At 40.7% G+C, this 24787-nt stretch overlaps 1 protein-coding gene across 1 annotated transcript in view; it reads left to right on the top strand.

The window, feature by feature from the left end:
- Positions 1 to 24787, top strand: part of shank2b (SH3 and multiple ankyrin repeat domains 2b) — a 370640-nt gene that overhangs the window by 217155 nt on the left and 128698 nt on the right. Inside the window, exon 12 of the mRNA XM_025008967.2 lies at positions 21269 to 21350. Coding sequence (XP_024864735.1) covers positions 21269 to 21350 — 82 coding nt within the window. The remainder of the gene's footprint in view (positions 1 to 21268; positions 21351 to 24787) is intronic.

Raw genomic sequence — 24787 nt, 5'->3', positions numbered from 1 at the left:
TCAAATAACAGAAGAGGGAGGGGTTGTGGGGTCTGGTGAAAGGTCGATACAAAGAACAGAAGCTGAGATCAAATGTGTTGGCTTAGAGTTCCTAAGAACTTTGACCAATAGAAAGAGAAATGGCAATTTCTGTGAAAATACACTGTGAATACTGAGTGTTGAATGACTGCTGAAATTTACTGAATAAGTTAAAACGGAACAAAGATGAGCAGAACACAAGTTGAAATGAGTAAAACAAAGCAGTAGAACACTTGTTTTAAGCAGCAGAACAGTAGCTAAAATTAGCAAAACATATGCTAAATTATTTAAAGAGATGTTAAAAGTAGTAAACCAGTTGCTTAAAGTACCTAAACATATGCTAAAGCTAATATTAGTAAAACAGTACCAAACATGAGCATAGCTAGCTAATTCCTAACTTCCCTCTTCTCAGTGATGCTCTCCAGTTCCTCCTGTGGGATCCCAAGATATTTGCAGGCCAGAGAGAATACATAATCCCTCCAACAAGTTCTTGGTATGCCCCGGGGTCTATTCCTAGTGGGACTTGCCCAGTAAACCTCCAAAGTGAGGCGTCCAGGAGGCATCCTAATCAGATGCCCAAACCACCTCAGCTGAGCAGCAGCTTTACTATAAGGTTTCCAAGAGGACAGAGCTCCTCACCTTATCTCTAAGACTGAGCCCTGCCACCTTACAGAGGAAGTTAATTTCACCTGCTAGTATCCAGGATCTTGTTTGACTGGTCTTGAGTTACAGATCATAGGTGAGGGTTGTAAAGTAAATGGACCAGTAAAATGAAAGCTGTGCCTTTCAACTCAAACTTGTCCACCAAAGCAAATGGGCAATGGTCAGTGATCTTAAGCATTCTGTCATATTAGTTACAAAGTGGCTTAAGAACAACAGAGTCGATCTTTTGAAGTGGCAGTTACAAAGCCTTGATCTAAATCCTACAGAAATTTTTTCTCCTTTTATTCTGGCTGTTAAATGAGCTTTACACCTCTGTGCTGTCATATATCAACTTCTGCATGGATAATGTAACCACAAGGAAACAGAACAAAAAATTCCTCAACCAAAAACCCTACTTCAACAGCACTCTTGAGTCTCTGCTCCAGGTCAAAGACACAGCACTGGTGTCAGGAGACAGATAGGCCTCAGGAGGGCAAGACTGGACGTGAACAAAGGCATCAATGCTGCTAAAGCCACATGTAAAGAGCGAATAGAGACCAACTTCAGTGAAACCAACCCTCACTCTATGTGGCATTGCATACAATGTATGGCAAATTACAAAAAATGCCACAACATTCTTTGCCCCAGTGACACTTCTCTCCTAGATCAACTTAACACCTTTTTCTTTCACTTTGAGGAGGGCTGCTAGCAGGCAGAGGACACATTGTTGACACCATCAGAGCGTGGCCAGCTACTCATCCTCCAGGATCACAAGGTACTTCAGGTCCTGCACAGCATTAACACCAGCAAAGCAGCAGGACCAGATGGAGTACCAGGGAGAGTGCTGAAATCATGTGCCACTCAGCTTGCTGTAGTATTAACCATCTTCAACTGCAAACCATAGTGCCTACCTGCCTAAAAACTGCCAGCATAATTCTTGTGCCCAAAACTTCTTCCATCACAGGTCTGAATGATTACCGGCCTGTGGCCCTGACCCCAGTATTCATTAACTGCATGGAGAAAATGGTACTGCAGCATATAAAGGCCAATATTCCACCTGGCCTCGACCAAGATCAGTTTACCTGCAAACCCGGGAGATTCACAGATGATATCATCTCCATAGCCATGCTCACTACCCTTAGTCACCTGGAAAACCCCAACATGTATGTCAGAATGCTGTTTGTTGACTTCAGCTCAGCATTCAACTCCATCAGCCCAGCAGACTGAATAACCAACTGCAGACACTGCAGTTCAAACCCCCCTTTATTTGTGACTCTAGAACTTCCTCACAAACAGGCCTCAACATGTCAGGATGGGCACCTCCATATCTTCCACTATTTTCATTAACACCAGTGTGCCTTAGGGCTGTGTCCTCATCCCCATCCTTTTTAAGATGTACACCCCCAATTGTATCGCAACCCACAGCTCTAACACGCTCATCAAATTTGCTGATGATACTACTGTTGTGTAACAACAATGAGGCACCATACCTAAAGAGGTTCACAGGGTTTCCCCCAGAAAAGAGGCTAAGCCCAGTGGTAGGTAGCCATTCGCCGGCCGATCGCCGGCCATTCGCTGGCCAACCGTGATTTAGTAAAAAAAATTATTCAAGTTGATAGAAAGTTGAAAATATGGCTATTTATTATGTGGTATTGTAAGATATCTGTGCCAAATATTTACACAACTACAGTTTTACAATACTTTTTTAAACAAAAATACAAGTAAAATAAATACTAATTGATTGCACCTAATTTAAATCCTAATTTAAGTCACATTTACAAATAAATTAAATTAACATAAATGAAAAAGTGCAAACAAAGCACCAACACACGTCTCACTTCCAGGCCAATGAATAAGAACAGAGAACTCTGAAAAATAGAGAGATGCTGTACTGTACTGTGCATATCTAATGCTGAATTTAATTGCATAATTTTACTGTTAAACAAGGATAATATTTTCAAAAGTACAAAACATGCTTACCGTATTTGGTCTTGTGAAGCCACCTGCTGAATTTTGGCTCAACTAACCATTTTTGATTAAACCCGCTCGATTGATGTTTATTACTGTGGCTCTGACAACATGCTAACTCCAGGTAGCTGAATGAGACTCGGCCTCAGGGCTCAGAGTCGCGCAGGGCTCCTTGAACAGCGCGGGGACCTGAGCATGCGGTGTAGGCATTTATACTTGGTGCTTACGTCGGTGTGGTATTCTCTAAAAAGACAGGGGGCAGTACGCTACGTAACCAGTGGAAATACGGTAAAAAAGAGAGCAGATGGTTAAATGGAGCGTGGCGCACACGGTCCACACCAAGTTATAAAAGGTGCACGATGCGACACCTGTGCGGGGACTGTCACTGTTGGCGGACGCACCCTCGCGCGGTGAGGTAGATAAAGGTAGCGTTTTGGGGGGACCTGGTGGAAAAAAAAAACGATTATAAAAAATGACATATTTATTTTAAACAAGCGGACCTTAGCCTGGCAGCCGGGTCAGGAAACCCTGGGTTCAGATATTGGCCTGGTGCAGAGACAACTACCTCAACCTCAACACTACAACACAGGACTGCAGATCAACGAAGAAGAGGAGGAGCACTTTACAAACTTCAAGTTCCTCTGACTTCACATCTCAGAGGACTTGGGCTGGATGGTGAACACCACCCACATCATCAAAAAAAGTGCAGCAGCGTCTACTTTCTGAGAACATTGGGAAGAAATGAACTTCTCCCAATTCAGCTGAAGAACTTTTACACTGCATCATAGAGAGTGTCTTGACATATGGATGCACAGTGTGGTATACCAGCTGCACTGCAACAGAGAAAAGACAGCTGGAGCAGGTCATTAAGAGAGTTCAGTGAATTTTAGGCTTCCCACTGCCCTGCCTGAACAAGATCTACCAGAGCACCCTACTCCGGTAGGTAACAGAGATCTGTAATGACCCCACCCACCCAGGACACTCTGTTCACAAGCCTCTCCTCCAGCAGGCTCAGAAACATGCAAGCCCACACCAGCAGACTCAAACAGTTTCTTCCTCAGACCTGTGAAGAGTCTACTAAAGCAACAATGAAGCAGTCTCCCTGGATACATAGTCATTTACAACATATACGAGCATCACATCTCTCAATTTTCCATGAGATTGTGCATAATGTTATTTTAAGGTTTGACCAAAACAGCTTCAACTTCATTCTTTCTTAGTGTAATATAATCTTGTTCTTCCATTTTTGCAGTTTGCCTTCTTCTGCATGGCTTACTTTAAAGTTTACCCTAAGGCCATTGGCGCAGGAACCCTTGCTCCTGCTACGCAGCATCCAAACTGCCCCAGGGTCTGACCGCAGAGGAAGCCTGTTAGAAAAAGAGAGCACAGCGTGGTGGCTAGCAATGACCTATTCAGAGGCAGCTTTAGTCAAGTCCACGGTTCATATGTGTGTGTTTGTTCTCTTGTACTGTTGACAAATTATCTGATGAACTACTGAATGAATTTTAATGAAACTCTCAGAAAGTAATCACTGGATGTAGAATTGATTAACTCTTGGTGTCAACACCAGTGAAGATGGCTGCCATAGCAAAGCAATCTTAGTCAACACAAGAATAAAAAAAACATTGTCCACAGTCAATTTTACAGATATTAATCTAAAACATGTTGTGGTTGTAGCTGAGACTGAGTCCCAACTTACCTTTTGAGTGCTAGCTGTTTGTGCAAGATCTGTGTTTGAAACTCTGCCATTAACTAATGAAATCAACTCTGTCTGTCTGGTAGCAAAATATGTCACAAGCCAGTAGACAGATTTTGATGAAACTATCCGAAAGCAATCATCCACAACTGGTGGTGGTGGGCAATCATTAGTCAGACATAGTTGTCAATGTCAATTTATTTATACAGCACATAAAATCAACAAACTTGACCAAAGTGCTTTACAACTCAATATTTAAATGAGATAAGTTTAAATGAAATACAAAAATACATGATCAAACTATCAGCTATATACTAACTCTAACTCTGCTAGAATCAAATGCCAAGGAATAAGGATGGATCTTAATCATGAATTTAAAAGACCCAACAGTCTCAGCAGTTTTGAGATTGGTTGAAAGGTTGCTAGAACTATTGGGTCAAGGTTTTTTTTAAGAGGTTGTACCACAGCATGTTTAAAAGCAGCTGCAACACAACCTGATGAAAGGGACATTAATTAGACTGACAACTATTGGACCAAGAGTATGAGAAACCTTAAAAGGACAAGAAGGGACACTGTCCAAAGGTGAATTTGAAGGCAGCATATGATGCACAATGTCCTTTAAAGCAGCAAAAGTCACCAGCTCAAACTGTTTAAAGGGAGCCGTGGTGAAATCTTTTTAGTCTAGTATAAATATCATGTTTGTCTGAGCTGGAAACATGAGGTTATTGTACAAGAATGTTACAACTTCAAAAAAAAAAAGTATAATGGAAGAGCCTCTCCTTTTGTATTTAACAAGCTGGTTTTGTGTGTGTAGGTCTGTAAGTAAATTTATCTTTGAAAAACATTTTTATTTCAATCTAGTTCCTACAAAATTTGTCTCATAGTCCCAATATGTTCTACTTTGGTCTAACTCTTCAAGAGTTAGAGGCAAGTAAAACTTCAGTGCTGCACCTTTTTTGGTTAGATCGCACAAAAATTGTGGGGATTGGGGTTCAGCTTGGATCCCAGAGTTGTCCTCGGCCAAAGAGTAACTGAGCGTTAAGTGCATCCTCAGAACCTAGTTCTGATGTTACTAAAGGCTGATCCAAAAAAGTATAGTCTTGGACCTATTCTTCCTTCAAACGGCTTTCAATGCACGTCTGAGAGAATTAATATCTTGCTGGCTGGGATCATACAAAATCTCTCCATCAGACGTTTTGAGGTGTTGTGACTTCTGAATTGTGTTCCCATCTTCCTGTGTTTGAATAGATACTCTTTTTTTTTTTTTTACAATGTCATAGGATTGGTACTTTTGTCTTCTAAGGTTTCTGTGGTTACCATATCAATTTGATGAACACTTACCTTTCTGAGAATGGTTTTGTGATTTGTTTCATGGACTGTTCTTTCTTTTATTTGAACTTTGGACCCTTGATTAGCCTGAATTAGGACATGTCAGAAGTTCTTTGGCTCTCTGATATGCAACCTTAGTGGAGTCCTCAAGTTCTGAGGAATGAGTGTTTACATCTGGAGTCAGAACATTGTTGGCTTTCAATTAGTGATTTTTTTTTTTTCCTCAACATAAATCTTTGAAAACCTTTTAAAGATGACAAGAATCAGTTAGCGGACCTGGAAATTCAGCCTCAACACAGGAGTTAACTTGTCTTTATTGGACAGCAGGCAGAATGCTACACGTAGCAAATGGATCTCCGATCGCCGTTCTGAGAAGAGAGGAGACAGCTCAGTGAACCACACATAACCCAGGAAGTCGTAACTGGCAGAGGAGGTTACACTGACCTGGATGGTGGTGGGCAATGGCCGAGAGGAGTTCAGGAACAAGATCGAGGATCAGCGCTTGCAAAAGGTAGGCCGATGGGGTAAAACTTAACTCGTGGTCGGTCGAGCAGGGGTCGAAGCCGGGAGATCCGAAAGCAGGAAACAAAGCCAAAGGGGCAGGCGAAAAGTCAGAGTCTACGTAACAAGCAGGGGTCGATGTCCAGAAGTCCGAAGTTCAGCAAGTGTCCGACAGGGGTAAGGCTTGGGGGAAATCCAAGAAACGTGAAAGGGGTCGAGGGACAGGAAGTCAGTCCGAGAACGCTGGAGAATTACCTGCTTTGAGGCTTTCATAATCTGGCACTGAAAGAGAGCACAGGAGGAGAATATATAGGGCGTGACCCAGGTGTAGGAGAGGTAATCAGAGGAGGAACACAGGTGACCAGAATGAACATGATTGCAACAGCAATGAGGCATGGCATGGGAAACACAGACATGATCATCACAAAAGACAGTGAGGACCGAGGATGACTGTAGGTCTAAATTCTTCCTGACCACTTTGGATCTCAGGTTATATTGAACCTTTATACATTACGTGCCCCACTCTATATTTTGATATAATTTGGTGCATTATTCCAGGGGACAACATTTCAGGTTTATGTGAGATTTACAAAGTGAATGTTCAGACCTTGGTTAAGTACATGTCCTACATTTTATTTACACTGAAAGATGTATACAAGAGCATCAGTGCTTTAAAATGAGAAAATCTTTTTTGCTTATTATTATTATCTGGGCAAGGCAGGAGCCCAGGCAGAGAGTTATGTTCCCCTATACAAGCATGAATGTGTGGGTTATTTGTTTGATTTTTTTCTCCTTGTTCATTCAGGAGAGAGAAGGGGGGTGGGACCATGCATGTTTGCTCCCTCATTGACGGATACAGCTTTCAATGCCTAGGCCCTAAAAGGAATAAATTCATTACATGATCTCTATATAGACAATAAGTTTGCCTCATTTAAACAGCTGGTACAGAAATTTGATATCCACAAATCAGTTCTTCAGGTATTTGTAATTGAGACATTTTGTAATGTCAAACTTTGGGTGTTTTCCTCTATAGCTCCTTCTACTTCACTTGTAGATAAAATTTTGGCATGTAGATCCAACACAAAATGTTACATAAGTAGAATTTATACATTGCTTAGTTCATACAATAATACCAATTTGGACTCTCTGAAATACAGGTGGGAGATGAACTTGAAGGAATCCAGACTTAGTTTGGCAAAAGGTTATTCAAAATATGTATTCCTCCTCAATATGACTGAGGCATGCAATAGTTCAATTCAAGATAGTACACCTTCTACACTGGTCCATAGACAAATTGTACAAGTTTAAAATAGACTTAGATCTGACATGATCATTGTAAACAAACACCAGCAACACTTTTACACACATTCTAGTCCTGTCCAAAGCTACATGGATACTGCCAATCTACCTTTGACACTTTTTTGGGAATATTTGGACAAACTGTACATCCGTCACCACTCATCTCTCTCTTTTAGGTGGCCCCAGCAGATGCTTACCTCAACAAACATCCGAGAACTATGTTAGCTTTCTGCTTCCTACTGGCCAGGAGACTTGTTCTTTGTAGATGGAAGGATCCACATCCTCCGGTATATGGACACTGGTTAAGAGAAGTTATGTGTTACATTCACTTGGAGAAGATACACAGTTAAAGGATCTGTTAACAAATTCTACAATATCTGGAAGCCATTTATATCCTATGTTGAAGGCATTTCAGCAGATAATTTTTTGTAACAGTCAAATGCTGATTGTATTTTATATGCACACACCTGAAACTTACATTGGTTGTTTCACAAGTACAACATGGGTACATGTTGTGGTAATAGATCCAATATAGAAGGGGTGGGATGGGAGGGATTTCTGTAGTGTGTATTTTTTTATTTATTTTTGTTATTGTTTTGTGTTGTTTACATAAAAAAGATAAATAGATAAAAAGACTGTTCAAATAAAATTAAGGCAAATGAAGAGGAAAACGTCACCACATAGAACAAGATAAACTGAGAGTGTTCCTGGACTGAGGAGCTGTTGGCAGGGGTGTTTACGAAGAACTTCAACTTGTAACTGTTTCAGACCACATTTTCACACTGTCTGAAATCCTCATAGTTCCATTATTCCTCTACCTAAAAAAAATCACATACCACCTGGATAAATGACTACTGGTCGGTAGCACTCACCCCAGTGTTAATTGTTTTAAGAGACTGGTCCGGAGACATATCATGTCAATCATTCTTCCTACCTTCGACGTACACCAGTTAGGTTACAAGTTTATTAGGTGTACTGAGAATGTTATTCTTTTTGCCCTCTATGCTGCTCTGTCCCATTTGGAGCACCAGGGCAGCTATGCACATCTCCTCTTCATTGACTTTAGCTCTGATTTTAATACCATCCTCTCTCAGAGACTGATGGGCAATGGTGTCATTTGGAGATGACAGCACTGTAGTGGGGTTCATTTCTGGTGGGGATGAGTCCGCCTACAGAGACGAAGTGAAGCAGCTGACATTGCGGTGCACAGATAACAACTTGCTCCTAAACACAACTAAGATCAAGGTGCTTGTCGTGGCTTTCAGGAAAAAGAAATTGGACTTTTAACCAATGTACATTCAAGGGTCTGTGTAGAAAGGCTGTCAGACTTTTGTTTCCTTAGAGTTCACATCAGAGAGAACCTGACCTTGGGTGTGAACACAGCAGAGCTGGCAAAGAAGGCCCAGCAGAGACTTTATTTCCTGAGGACTCTCAGGAAATAAAGTCTCTGCTGAGCCTTCTTTGGACAAATGTTATTCTTCTCAAGAAGAATAAACTTCCTGAATAAATGTTATTCTTCTCAGGAAGAATAATATCTGTCAAAAATTGCTGGTGTCCTTCTATCGTTGCTCTATCAAGAGCATTCTGTTCTACTGTGTGGTTTTCCAGCTGCACAGCAGAACAGGGAAAACAATTCCGGAGATTGTTAAGACTGCTCAGGAGATCACTGAAGGGTCTTTACCCTCTGCTGAAGAACTGTATAGCTCCTGCAGCCTTAGGAAAGCCACAAACATTGTATAAGACTCCGTGCACCCTGGAGCAATAAAGCAGAGACAAATAGACTGAAAAACTGCTTTTATCCCACAGTCATCAGGGCATTAAATGCCACCTAGCACCTTCAGTGCAATTACATCAATTACATGCAATACTTATGTACAATAATCTTTTCACTTGCGATAGTGTCAGCTCGAACGTCACTCTGATTAACAAGGTTTGCATCAGATGTTGGGGACATTCTGATAAGAAATGGGCTACTGGAACAAGGCATTCACGGACAGGGGCAGATAACTCAACACTGTTAGAATGCTACTATATGAGCAAGCCTAGATAAAGAGGCTATATGGGAAGGATGTGGGATGTATAAAAACATAGGTTCCCATCATCCAAATTGACTACGAAGCCAGGAGAATAAACAGTGTACTCTCAATGGCACAGGAATATATTCACCCAGAGCTGAGACTGAGCAATACTGGAGAAACATATGGGAGAGGAGGCATCACACAATGATAATGTCCCATGGCTTCACAATCTCAGAGATCTGAACACAAGAACCAGTAACCATAACAGTGGCAGACATCCAATACAGGAATGAAAAGCTGGACTGCACCAAGGCCTGACATGATCCACACCTACAGGCTGAAGAAAGTGACTCCATGAACACCCAGCAGGACAAATGAACCAGCTACTGATAGAAGGGACCCACCTGAGCGGTTGACCCAAGGCCGGACAGTATTGATCATGAAGCAATTCCTTCCAAATACCGGCCAATCACCTGCCTCTATACAACATGGAAGCACCTATCAGGCATCATAGTGGCTAAGATGAATAGGCACATGGGTTAATACATGAGCGAGGCACAGAAGGGAATTGGCACCAACACCAGGGGAGCCAAGCACCAGCTACTAGTCGACAGAACTGTAGCACGAGACTTTAAGACCAGACACACAGGCAGTGCACAGGACTTAGATTGATAAATGTAGCAGTCCCAAGCGACTGTAACATCAGGAAGAAGGAGAAGGAGCTTGAGCAATACCAAGGGCTGAAAGAGGAAATAGAGTAGTTGTGGAAAGTCGAGGTCTCAATGGTCATCGGAACACTAGGTGCTGTGACCCCCAAACTAAAATAGTGGCTACAACAGATCCCAGAAACAACCTCAGAGATCTTTGTCCAGGAGATTGCAGTCCTAGAAACAGCTAAGATACTGCGTAGAACCCTCAAGCTTGCAGGCCTCTGGTCGAGGACCCAAGCTTGAAGGGAAAGTGGATAAAAGTGGCCCATGTGGAACAAATATGGAGATTAAATAGGGCGATAGGACACAATTTATACATATATACAATTTTTATATACACTGCTCAAAAAAATAAAGGAACACTTAAACAACACAATATAACTTCAAGTAAAACTGCCAATCAATTTCACATGTTGTTGTGCAAATGGAATAGACAACAGGTGGAAATTATTGGCAATTAGTAAGACACACTCAATAAAGGAGTGGTTCTGCAGGCGGGGACCACAGACCACTTCTCAGTACCTATGCTTTCTGGCTGATGTTTTGGTCACTTTTGAATGTTGGTGGTACTTTCACACTCATGGTAGCATGAGACAGACTCTACAACCCACACAAGTGGCTCAGGTAGTGCCGTTCATCCAGGATGGCACATCAATGCGAGCTGTGGCAAGAAGGTTTGCTGTCTGTCAGCGTAGTGTCCAGACACTGGAGGTGCTACCAGGAGACAGGCCAGTACACCAGCAGAAGTGGAGGAGGCCGTAGGAGGGCAACAACCCAGCAGCAGGACTGCTACCTACACTTTTGTGCAAGGAGAAACAGGAGTAGCACTGCCAGAGCCCTGCAAAATAACCTCCAGCTGTGGAAGAGCCACAAATGTGCATGTGTCTGCACAAACAGTTAGAAACTGACTCCATGAGGATGGTATGAGGGCCCGACATCCACAGATGGGGGTTTTGCTCACAGCCCAACACCGTGCAGGACGCTTGGCATTTGCCAGAGAACACCAGGATTGGCAAATTCGCCACTGGCGCCCTGTGCTCTTCACAGACGAAATCAGGTTCACACTGAGCATATGTGACATATGTGACAGCGTCTGGAGACGCTGTGGAGAGCGATCTGCGTCCTGCAACATCCTTCAGCATAACCGGTTTGGCAGTGGGTCAGTAATGGTGTGGGGTGGCATTTCTTTGGAGGGCCGCACAGCCCTCCATGTGCTCGCCAGCGGTAGCATGACTGCCATTAGGTACCGAGGTGGGATCCTTAGACCCCTTGTGAGACCATATGCTGGTGCGGTTGGCCCTGGGTTACTCCTCATGCAGGACAATGCTAGACCTCATGTGGCTGGAGTGTGTCAGCAGTTCCTGCAAGATGAAGGCTTTGAAGGTATGGACTGGCCCACTCGTTCCCCAGACCTGAATCTGATTGAGCACATCTGGGACATCATGTCTCGCTCCATCCACCAACGTCTTACTGTACAGAACTGGCGGGCGATTGGGAGGAAGGTTTGCCATGGCTGATGCTGGCCGCCAGGGAGGTAACCCAGGAAAGCACCGGGTTTAGCCCAAACGAATTGGTTTTTGCACACAACGTGAAGGGTCCGTTGGCGGTGGTGGCGGACGGACTTAAAGAGTCTGTTCCACCGACAAACTTGTTGGATTATGTAAATGGTTTCAGAAGATGCTTGTATCTGGGGCGGGAACTTGCTAAAGAGAAGCTAACTGAAGCACAGAGGAAAATGAAAAGCCTGTTTGATCGCCGTGCTGAGGCGCGCTCATTTCTGCCTGGTGATCAAGTGTTGGCTTTGTGCCCAGTCACGACCTCTCCTTTCCCTTTCCAGGCGAGATTCGCTGGTCCATATACAGTTCTGGAGAGGGTTTCCAACCAGAATTACTTAATATCAATGCCAGAGCGGAGAAAGAAAAGCCAGTTGCGTCATGTTAACATATTAAAACCATATTATGCTCATGATGATTTATTTCAGCCACAGTGTAATGGCGTTGCTCCGGCGTGTGCTGTAAACAGCCTTGCTGGGGGGAGCAAGACGTTCAGCACCATGGACAGCGCACTGTCACCTGCGGGGAATGACAGTGGCATGGATGAATTGGACAGCGCTCTGATTCATGGGCGTCTTAAAAACTCTGAAACTTTGGGTAAATTGGACACGTTATTGGTTCACTTACCTGCAGGTCGTGCTAAACAGTTAGCAGAGTTAATAGGTGAATTTCCTTGTTTGTTTTCGGACACGCCAGGTCGCACACATCTGATTGAACACGATGTGGATGTGGGAGATGCTAAACCAATAAAACAACGGTTTTACAGGGTGAATCTGGAAAAGCGTAAGCATCTGGATGCAGAAGTAGATTACATGCTTCGTAATGGGATTGCAGAACAGAGTATGTCCAGTTGAGCATCTCCATGTATTCTGGTCCCCAAGCCTGATAATACCCTACGTTTCTGCTCTGATTTTCGCAAGCTTAACGCTGTCACAAAACCAGATTGTTTCCCGTTGCCAAGAATGGATGATTGCGTTGACCAGGTGGGTTCTGCTAACTTTGTTAGTAAGTTTGACCTCCTAAAGGGTTACTGGCAGGTGCCTTTGACAAAACACGCACGTGAAGTGTCTGCATTTGTTACTCCTACAGGCTTGTTTTCTTACACGGTGATGCTGTTTGGCCTGAGAAATGCGCCAGCGACATTTCAAAGATTAATGAACAGAGTGGTTGGTTACATGACTGGGTGTGCGGTCTACTTGGACGACGTGGTGGTGTACTCTGATACGTGGGAAGAGCATGTGGAGCGCATCTGGGAGCTTTTCACTCGTTTGGCGGGAGCGAGGTTAACAGTCAACCTAGCCAAATGTGAATTTGGAAGGGCGACTGTTACCTATTTAGGTCGTGTGGTTGGCCAGGGTGAGGTCCGCCCTGTTGCAGCGAAGGTTCAGGCGGTAGAGCAGTTTCCTGTTCCGGCTACGAAAAGGGAACTAATGCGTTTTCTTGGGCTAGTAGGATACTACAGATGTTTTTGCCGAAACTTTTCATCTGTGGTGGCACCGCTAACAAATTTGCTGTGTAAGGATGTAAAGTTTGAATGGTCTTCCCTTTGTCAGCAGGCTTTTGAGCAGGTGAAAAGACTCCTCTGTGCTGCTCCTGTATTGGCTGTACCACATCTTAACCGTCCGTTCCAGCTTTATGTGGACACCAGTCACGTGGGTGCCGGAGCTGTCCTTACATAGACTGATGATCTGGGTATTGGCAGGTCGGTGAGTTATTTTTCAAAGAAGTTAAAAAAGCACCAATTGAACTACTCGGTGATTGAGAAAGAGACGTTTGCTTTGATCTTAGCCCTGAAACATTTTGATGTTCATTTAAGTGGTGGCACTAACGTTGTGGTGTTTACAGATCACAATCCAGTGACGTTCTTGTCTTCCCTGAAATGTCCAAATCAGCGATTGATTCGCTGGTCGTTGTTCCTGCAGTCCTACAATCTGACTATTCAATACATTAAAGGGAAAAAAAATGTCGTAGCTGATGCGTTATCTCGCGCTCCAGTTTACTAGCCTGTTTTGTGCTTGTTTTCCCTCTTTGTTTCCTTTTCCTGTCCTTAAAAGAGCTTCTGAGTGCACCAGTTGCTGGTTTGGAGAGTGGAGTGAGGAGGAGAGAACCTCTGCATTACATGTCAACCAGGCTAAGTACAACTGGTGGTAAAAGCAACATCTTAATGGTGGCTGGGTTTGTTACACATGGTGAGTTAGACAGGAGCAGGGTTCCCTATAGGAACCTGTTTTTATGGGTGGGGGTGTTACGGCCCTGAGCCTTGTTGGGCTTGGGTTGCAGGGCTTGTCTGTTTTTGTGCTCCTCCCCTTTACAGGTGCTGCTGATTCGTTCATTTGGTGCAGAGTACTTTAACCTGGCTGTCTCCGTCTTCTGCGTCGCTGGTTGCCCTCAGCGTCCACTCTGCCGCTTGGGATGTTTGGTGGCCAGGCCTCAGTTCCCCTCAGTTGTTTTTGTTAATAAACATTTATTTGTATGCACTTTAACCACGGCATTGTTTCACATTTTTATTACGACCCTGAGCCAGTCGTAACAGTCACGTTGCACCACAGACTGTCCTTGAGTCAGCGGATGCTTTAGTCCAGGTCTGGGAGGAGATCCCTCAGGAGACCATCCGCCACCTCATCAGGAGCATGCCCAGGCGTTGTAGGGAGGTCATACAGGCATGTGGAGGCCGCATACAACACTGAGCCTGATTTTGACGTGTTTTAAGGACATTACATCGAAGTTGGATCAGCCTGTTGTGTGTTTTTCTATTTTAATTTTGTGCGTGACTCCAAAGCCCGGCCTCCATTAGTTAATAAATTTGATTTCCATTGATGATTTTTGTGCGATTTTGTTGTCAGCACATTCAACTTTGTACAGAAGAAAGTATTCAATGAGAATATTTCATTCATTCAGGTCTAGGATGTGGTTTTTTTTTTGAGCAGTGTATATCTAAATTTTGAGTCACAAACTAGTCTCCCAACAGTGGCGGCTCAGTGAGATACTACTTCAAGTAGACGTGTAAAGTACCTAAAGTGCAGTGGAAGTGTGGTGCAGCTTTGACTTGTAAAAAATGCAGAGTGATAGATGTGGCACCTAGCAAGATGGGGGTCATAAATCCTGATCACCCATTTCTATTCCAGTAGTTTACTCAACTCCTGGCAGACTGATTCATTCAGCAGCCTTAGGAGACTGATGTTCACATAGTAACATGAACAAGAAATATTATCATGCAAAAGTGTAAAGGTTTCATTTCTGCTACTTTATGGTATGTTGTTTTTCAGGGGGAAAAAGTTGTTTTGAAAGCCTAAATTTTTTTTAAATCGGGCCTTGGTTTGGCTAAGTATTTAGCCTAAGGGCCTGGAGGTAAATTTCTGCCTTTTTCGCCATACTCTGTGTTCTATGACTGATCAGGAGATACTGATAACTATTTGAGAAAACCTCACTTTAAAAATCACCAGATTGTTCCTTTATTTCAGTATGTCCCATTTGACAAAGTGCTGCTGAGCCAATTCCCTCATCTCATTCTCATGTATCTCCCTTGTGCTGCAAGATAACATTTGACTGAAAGAAATAAAGAAAACGTGTGATTCTGTGTTGGGGGAAGGGGGGATGAAAGGCCTAAAGGGAGCGAGAGGTGGACCAACAAAGTCCATTAGTACACACACACACACACACACACACACACACATACACACACACACACTGGCTGCAAAAACAGCTGACAGAACAACGGTGCAACTCCAGATGGAGCTGCAGCTCTTGTTTTCACACAGATCCGAGGAACTGTGTTCTTATCATGTGATACACTCCTGCTGCATCTATATTGATCTGTGACCATAGCAACCAGCTAGATGCACACATGCACACACACACATAGCTGTTGCTATGGAGTGTGATGATGCTGTTTATTCCTTCTCACACACAAGATTTTGTTCTTTATTTTCACCAAAAAGACAAGAAAAAGAGAAGTACAAAAAGAGGATTCTGACCCTGTCACTCAATCCTTTCCTTGCAGCCACATCCTCACATCCAAATCAGAAAAAAAATGTTCCTGCAAAGAGAACAAGCTCTAAATTGGAGGTGATGGAGTTTCTAAAAAAGTATGACAGCTGGTGTAAGAGAAAATGTGAAGGAAGGACTGAGAAGGTGAGAAAGGGGTAAGAAGATAATGCTTATTCGGACAAACACATGACAGGGACATAAACCGGGTGGGCATATGGTTTGCACAAGTTCAGCTTGTGTTTTGGCACTTCAGAAAATAAAGCTTGGTAAAGTGGTAAAGTTACAGTGCATCTTTATTTAATGTTGTTAGTAGTGTGAATGACAGCTACTACCACATCAAAATTTAGTTCAACATTTGTAAAAAAAAAAAATAGATTATAGCCATTTTTTATGTTTGCTATTGTTGATTAGCTGTACAGTCAGTCCATTTTAAATTGGACTGACTCCAAAGAATAGTTTCTGAAAATTTTATTAAACCCCATCCAGTTGTTCGTGATATATTTTGCTAACAAAAAGTGTTGACTTCAAAGGTTTTTGCTGAGGTTTTAAGCAGTAGTTTTGCACAATGTTGCACAACGTGGAGTATGACTTGTGAATGACTTTTAGCTACAACCGCACCTATTTTAGCCCAGTATTTGTAAAATTGACTGAGGTAAAACCACTTTTTTTTGGCTGTAGGGACCATCTTGAATTAGATTGGCTTCATAAGTTAATCAGTTGTTGATGTAAATCAAATGATTACTTTGTTAATGTTTACAATTTGTCAAGTTGTAAAAACAAGTTTAATAATAAACCAAAATCATCAGCAAGTAGCTGTTAGAGGGAAAATTTTCTTTTTATTCTCGAATACCTGCATTTTAATTTAAACCTAAACTCTTCATTTCAGTAAATTCACCATTTATTTATTTATATTTCAACAGACTCTATAGTGCTTTTACGAACAAACATAAATTAAAAAAGTAGTGAGAAAACTCAAATTATGGAGCTTTAGCTGAGTGTCCACCCATTGAATATATAATAACAATGTCTAATTCAAGTTATACAGTCCCTTTTTCAAGCATTGCCCAAGACTGATATAACAATCAGAATTTTTTGTTTTGTTTTGTTTTTAACATTTTTTTGCCCAGGCAAATGCCCACGAGTGGGTTGGAATCCACCAGTTGAGAATCACTGTTGTACAACAAGGGTCATAAGTTTTATTTAAAAAAAACAAACAAACAAACAGAAAACCATCTGAAACAATAAAAAAAACCTCACTGTCAGCAGTCTGTGTGGAAATTAAAAAATAAATTAAAATTAACATAATTAAAGGCCTAAATGTGCAAAAATATTATTCAATTTATTTTTCTATAAATATGGGCAATGTGCCATCTCTTACATCTGTAAACTATGATATGCAGAAGTAAAAATTAGTTGGTCCACTGTAACGGAAGAGGATATCCGTACATATTTCACCCAGTGTGAGACCAGGTTGAGCAAAATTGAGCTGCCTAAATTTGCTGTAACTTGCAGTGATATTAATTGTCAAAATCTGCAACATCGAGCTGAATTGTGCTCACTGTATGATAAAATTGTGGATTCTCTCCTTATCTCATGTCAACATCTGTGTAAGAATAAGAAGTACAAAGCTAAATTAGGCTGGAAGGAGTATGTTAAGGTCATTCATTCTGAGGCAAGAAGGGCCTTTAAAGCCTGGGTTGAATCAGGTAGACCCAAATGGGGTTGTCTATTTGTGTGTATGAAGAAAGCAAATTCAAACTTTAAATATGCCCCACGGTTCATTAGAAGACATGAGAATTCTCTCAGGGCTGAATTACTGGCAAGGAAGTTACAAAGCAATTGTCCTACAGATTTTTGGAAAGAAATTAAAATAATGAATGAAAATAAATATCTTTACCAACACATATTGATGGTGTGAGTGGAGCAGAGTAGATTACTAAGTTATGGTAGAAACATTATTATAATATTTTTTGCTGTTAAAATTAAGTCATTTATTGCTGGCAATATTGAAAGGAATGAGAATGTGGCTGTCCCCACAAGAAGTCTATGAGATTGTGATGAGCTGGATAACAACAAGGCATGTGGGTCAGATAAGGTATCTGCTGAGCATCTAAACATGCAAGCAGGAAAATGTAACCTCTGATTGCCATATGTTTTGGAGTGTTATGGAGTTATGGAGTGTTATGGAGTGTTACCTGACAAATTATTGTCTGTGGTTTTAGTTCCAATTGTGTAAGATAAAGCTAGTAAAATTAACAGTAAAGATAATTATAAGCCTATAGCTCTGGTCAGCACCTTGCCTAAAGTACTGGGGAGGGCTATTTTAAACAAACTGGAAAGGTTTTTGCTGACTTCTAACAATCAGTTTGGTTTTAAATGAAAAATGGAACATACTTGTGTATCTTTGCTTTAAAAGAAATTTTAGATCTATGCAATAAACACAGCACCACCATTTTATGTGTTTTATTGCTGCCTCAAAGGCCTTTAATTATATGAATCATGAAAAGTTACTTTATAGGTTGTAAGAGTGGTGTCCCCAAATGTTTGGTGAGGATTCTTGTTTTTTGGTATGAAAATCCGCTAATGTATGTAAAATAGCTGAACTCTTTATCAGATCCTTTAGGTGTTTCAAATGGTGTGAAACAGGGTAGCATCCTGTCTCCCTTTTTATTCAATGTGTACATGGACGATTTGTCAAAACTTTTAAATGACTGTGGAACAGGCTGTAGTGTTGGTAACAGGATAATTAACAATTTAATGTATGCTGATGATTTTGTACTTCTTTTGTCTTTATACTACTGGCCTACAAGAGCTGCTGCAAGTGTGCTCCAGAAATGGAAGAGATTTTGATAAAAATAATTCTAAGAGAAGCAGTATCATGATTGTGCGGAGCAGAGAGAACTCCAAGTTGATGTTCCCTGACTTCTTTCTGTATGGCAAGAGGCTGAATGTCAGACAAATGTACATACTTGGGGCACTATGTGACTGCAGACCTGTCAGATGATAGCGAAATTTACAGACAATGTTGTATGCTTTATGGTCAAGCTAATATTCTGATCCGTAGGAATGTGCTCAACATCTGTTAAGATCAAACTCTTTAAGGCCTACTGTACTCCTATGTATACCTCTCACCTGTGGTGACTTTATAAAAGGAACAGTATGCATAGACTGAATGTGGCATATTATGATGGCAGGCGGATGCTTCTGAGGGTACCTCGATGGAGTAGTGCAAGTCAAATATTTGTAGACGCAGGTGTGCTTACCTGCTGTAACAGCCGTAATTGTGTACTGTATCTTTAAGATACCCTAGTATCGCTGGTGATGTCTCAGGCACGCGCCACTGCTTCTTGGTAGAGAGAGCGGGAGAAACGGACCTAGATCAATATGTGTGGACTGAGACGGACATGTTATTTTCCCGACTTTAGTAACGTCACGGGTTGTTTAGACGCTCAATGGCATTTGAGCGCTTTATATTAAAGCTTTTTAACTCTGTGTTCTTGTTGTTTGTTTTATACATGGATCATATATTGTGTCTGAAATAAAGGTAAGTACGCAAAACATAGGCACTAGCTTCCCACAACTCAGAAAGGAGAAATGAAAAATTTGATGGATAGATGGATCTTAATCTGTGAAAAGGTTGACATAGGAGGCTTTAATCAGGTGCCAACACAATAAAGCACCAATTGACCTGACAGACTGGCACATGAAGGAATCATTTAGCATGTTTCATTTAAAAGACAAAAAAATACCTTACAGTGTCTTGTAAGTCTTCACACCACTTGAAATTTTCTACATTTTGTCACAGTACAACCACAAACGTCCAAGTATTTTACTGTGAATACAAATGGTCAAGTAGTGCATAATTGAGAAGAAGGAAAATTATACATGGTTTCCAAAAATTTTACAAAAAAAATCAGAAAAGTGTGGTTTGAATTACTTTTCAGCCCCTCTCCTTTGAGCGATCACTAAAGTTTAGTTCAACCTGTTACCTTTAGAAGTCACCTAATTAGTAAACAGAGCCACCTGTCTGGAATTACTTCTCAGTATAAATCCAGCTGTTCTGTAAAGGATTTAGAGGTTTGTTACAGAACATTAGTTATCTAACAGCATCATGTAGACCAGGAACACACCAAACAGATCAGAGATAAAGTTGTTGAGAAGTTTGAAGCAGGTTTAGGTTATAAAACAATATCCCAAGCTTTGAGCATTTCACAGAGCCACTGTTCAATCCATCCTCTGAGAACAGAAAGAGAATGGTACAGCTGTAAACTTACTGAGACATGGCTGTTCACCTAAACTGACAGAAGGGGCAAGGAGAGCATTAATCTGAGAAGCAGCCAAGAAGGCCACAGTAACTCTGGAGGAGCTGCAGAGATTCACAGCTCAGGTGGGACATCTGTTAATTCTGCACTCCAATAATCTGGTATTTTTGGAAAAGAGAAAAGAAGAAGTTTATTGTTGACAAGGCAATTTAGGAAGAAAACCTATCAGAAGCTTCAACCAACTTGAGACTGGGACAGAGGTTCACCCCCCAGCAGGACAACGACCCAGAACATCCATCCAGAACTACAGTGGAATGGGTCAGATCCAAGCATATTCATGTGTTAGAATGGACCAGTCAAAGTCCAAACCTAAATTTAATTGAGAATCTGTGACAAGACTTGGAAACTGCTGTTTACAGATGTTCTTCATCCAATCTGACTGAACTGCAGTTGTTGTTCAGTCTCTAGAAGTGCAAAGATGGTAGAGACAAACCTCAAAAAACTTGCAATGGTAATTGCAGAAAAGGTGGTTCCACAAAGTATTGAGATGAATACGTACATATGCTGTCCACACTTTTCATATTTTTATTTGTAAAAAAAAAAGAAAGAAAAAAAATGTTAAAAACCATGAGTCTTTTTTCCTTTCACTTCACAATTATGCACAATCATCTATGACTATCTTGTGTTAGTCTGCACAAATTCTGGAAAAATACTTTGAAGTTTGTGGCTGTAATGTATTTAACTGTGATAAAGTTAAAAATATATATTTAAAAATGGAAATCCCCAAGCTTCACAATGACCACAAACAATTTACGAAGGAATTTCCTCGCGCTGCAGCAGCCAACAAAGAAAAATTGTCATTTTTAAAGAAAGCTTTAGGTGTTAGAATTAAAAGGATTATTTCTAAAGACATACCTATTAGAAAACTTTGATTAAATGGTAGATTAGAATGATTATATGCAATTTTAGTTACTGCAATTGTTATATGGTGTTTTTATGGACTCAGTCTTTATACACAGATTTCAATTATAGCAAAAATTTAACATTTTTACTTTTTTTGCATGCAGCCTGTTCTCATTCCGACTCATTTTGCCAGCATGGGTCACATATTTCAGAAGATGATAAATATGTGTGAGTTGTGAAATGCAGGCCTGTATGTTCAACCTTCATCCTTATTGCAGGTGTGAAAGCTCATTTTAAGTTATTTTTCATAGAAACCCCGGAGCTACCATGTGGCATTCACATAAATGTGGGTACTGACCTGATTCTGCTGTGATCTTGGCAGATTCCCGAGCAGACCGCGCTGACAGACGGAAGCTCTTCAGACATTACACCGTGGGCTCCTACGACAGCTTTGATGCCTCCAGGTAAGACACACATCAACATGTTCGTCCTCCAGTCACATAAAATCCACCAAATATGCAAACAGGCGTAATATTTAATACAAAGAAATCTGGAAAACAAACATTTAATCATATAAACAATGTTTCTATCTATTAGAAGTTTTTGTATTTTGAACATTTATCTCCTCTTGGATAAAGTAAATGGTTCTAAATGTCTAACAATTACCTTAAATGTTATTTTTTGCCAACAATCTCTAGTTCTTTGGTAAAAATATGTTCCACATTCTTCAGAAAAGAAAATTGTAACATAAGCAGATGAAAGATTTGTTTGAATTTTATAGCTGACGCACAGTGCTTTGAAAGCCTTTATCCCTCTTGAACTTTTTTCACATTTAGTCACATTCCAACCACAAACTTCCAAGTTTTTTACTGTGATTTTATGTGACAGACCAACACAATGTGGTAGATATTTGTGACGTGGAAAGAAAGTGATATAGGATTTTCTCTGATTTTCTTATGTCTCTCTCTCTCTTTTTTTTTTTTTTTTTAACAAATTAAAATCTGAAAGTGTGGTTGGCATTTGTATTCACCCCTCTGAGTCAATACTTTGTAGAACAACCTTTTGCTACAGTTGCAGGTGCAATGTTTAGGGGGTTTGTCTATCAGTTTTAAACATATAGAAACTAAACTTTTAGCACATTTTTTGTAAAAAAAAAAACAAAAAAAACAACAACAACAAAAAAAAACGCTCAAGCTCCATCAAATTGAATAGATTGAATTGAACCAGCTTTGCACTTCTAGAGACTGAACAACAACAACAACAACTGCAGTTCAGTCAGATTGGATGAAGAACATCTGTGAACAGGGGTTTTCAAGTCTTGTCACAGATTCTCAGTTGGATTTAGGTCTGGACTTTGACTGGGCCATTCTAACACATTTGGTCCGACCCATTTCACTGTAACTCTGTAGTACAACTGCAAACAGGGCATCTTATAGTTTTCTGCCAACAATAAACTTCTTCTTTTCTCTTTTCCAAAAGTACCAGATTTGTGGAGTGCAGAACTAACAGATGTCCCACCTGAGCTGTGAATCTCTGCAGCTCCTCCAGAGTTACTGTGGCCTTCTTGGCTGCTTCTCAGATTAATGCTCTCCTTGCCCCTTCTGTCAGTTTAGGTGAACAGCCATGTCTCAGTAGGTTTACAGCTGTACCATTCTCTTTCTGTTCTCAGAGGATGGATTGAACAGTGGCTCTGTGAGATGCTCAAAGCTTGGGATATTGTTTTTTTTATTTAATCCTGCTTTAAACTTCTTAACAACTTTATCTCTGATCTTTCTGGTGTATTTTTGGTCTTCATGAGTCCTTCACAGAACAGCTGGATTTATAATGAGATTAAATTACAGACAGGTTGGTTTTGTTTAGTTCGGGGTATCAGAGCTGAATTCAAATGCAGGCCACGCTTCAGATTTTTATTTGTAAAATCTTTGAAAACCATGTATCGTTGGTCCATTACAGAAAATTGCAATAGCATTCTTTGGGGATGTAACATGACAAAATGTAGAAATATTCAAGTGGTATGAATACTTTTTCAAGGCTCTGTATAGGAGAACAGCTTAGTGTATTAATACAACCCCAATTCCAATTAAGTTGGGATGTGTAAAACATAAATAAAAATAGAATACGATGATTTGCAAATCCTTTTCAACCTATATTCAATTGAATGCACTACAAAGACAGGTTATTTAATGTTCAAAAGAATTTTTTTTTTTAATGCCTGCAACTCGATCCAAAAAAGCTGGGACAAGGGCAACAAAAGACTGGGAAAGTTAAGGAATGCTTTAGACAAGTTTAGTTTAGCTTTTGATATCTTAGTTTCCTAATTGAATTGTTTTCATGACGTAAAGCACTTTGGACTGCCTTGTTGCTGAAAAGTGCTCTATAAATAAATCTGACTTTGACTTTAGACATGTGAAAGCAGTCATCAACAAGGTTCAAGTAAACAACACAGTGCACCACAAATACAGCTGCAGATTCTGAGAAGACATGATCTCAGAAATAACTGAAATCTTTCCTCTCTTGACTGCACGCTTGCTTGCTGATTTTAAAACTGAATGTAAAGGCTGTTTTGAACTTATAAAACTGTGACAAATCATCCACTCAGGATGGCCTAAAGTGAAGAGGCTCTTTCCAGAAGAAGTCAAACCTTACTTCCTTTTGCGTCATGAACTGACTACAGAGACTCTGCTGCTATTCAGAGGAAAGCATCTCGTAGTTCCCAAGTCTCTGTGAGAAAAGGTTTGGCACCAGCCTCATGAATAACCCAGTCATGGTTGGCACAAAACAGCTTTGCAGAGAACTTTACTGGTGGCCACATATGGATGCATTGGTCTACACAGTTCTACCATCATTCACTATTTGCCAAGCATGTGACAAAACTGCTAGTGTTTCACCTGTCAGTTTACATTTTCTGCTTTTGCTGATTTCACGAGTAAATGTAGCATTAAGCACATCAGAACAAGTGTACACCATCATGAGGCAAACAGATGTGTGGAATGCTTTAATAGAGTGCTAAAAAAACACAACAACCCTGAGAGTCTGTAGTTACTGAAATGCTTAACAGCTACAGGGCTTCACCCCATGCCACAACTGATAAACCCCCTTTCCAGCTCCTCAGAGGAAGACCAATGAGGGCAAAACTGGACATCTTGCCCTCAATGGACAGTACAATCATGTTAGCGAAAAAGTGGCTCTGCAACATCCAAAAGTGTACAATACACAAACAAAAGGAGAGGAGTCAAACCTACTAAAGTTGTTACTGTTGAAGCTGCAGTCTGAGTGAAGAAGCCTTTTCATATGGGAAAAGAAAAGACCCAGTACAGTGATCCTTTGTCAGTTTAGCAGCAAACTGGACTGTTCATTTGTCCTCAATGATGGAAAAATATAGAATACAGGATGACTTTTGCCTTGGCCAAATTAAACATCCAAAACTGATACAGCAGAGAAAACCCTCAGCTTAAAACTGTCAGGTTTGACGGAAACCAAAATAATACAAGGTATAATAAAAAACAGGGAACAAATAAAAACACAAGGATAACCAAACAGAACACAATAATAAAACTTATCACAATAGAGCACCAAAAAAAACACACACAAAAAGCACAAATCAAAAACAAAAACAGACACCAAAACAAACTTTCCTGCAAAGGCAAAGACATGCATCAACTTGGACAAAAAGCTATGTGACAAAATAAGTTGGTTTAAAACAAAATGTGGAAAAAAGTGAAAGAATGTAAACAAAATAAAATGTGATGTTATCTCATTTCAGTTATAATTCTGATAGTGATTTATGTTTTATGAAAAAGACTTTATTTGCATTTATTAGTAATCTACCAACTGAATGGTTAAAAATAAATTGCAGACATTTTATTTTGCATTGTAGTAATACTAATATTTCTGAGAAACT

Source organism: Kryptolebias marmoratus, linkage group LG15, assembly GCF_001649575.2.
Source record: "Kryptolebias marmoratus isolate JLee-2015 linkage group LG15, ASM164957v2, whole genome shotgun sequence".
NCBI lineage: Eukaryota > Metazoa > Chordata > Actinopteri > Cyprinodontiformes > Rivulidae > Kryptolebias > Kryptolebias marmoratus.
The sequence above is the reverse complement of the archived record's forward strand: the minus strand, read 5'-3'. Positions and strand labels throughout refer to the sequence as shown.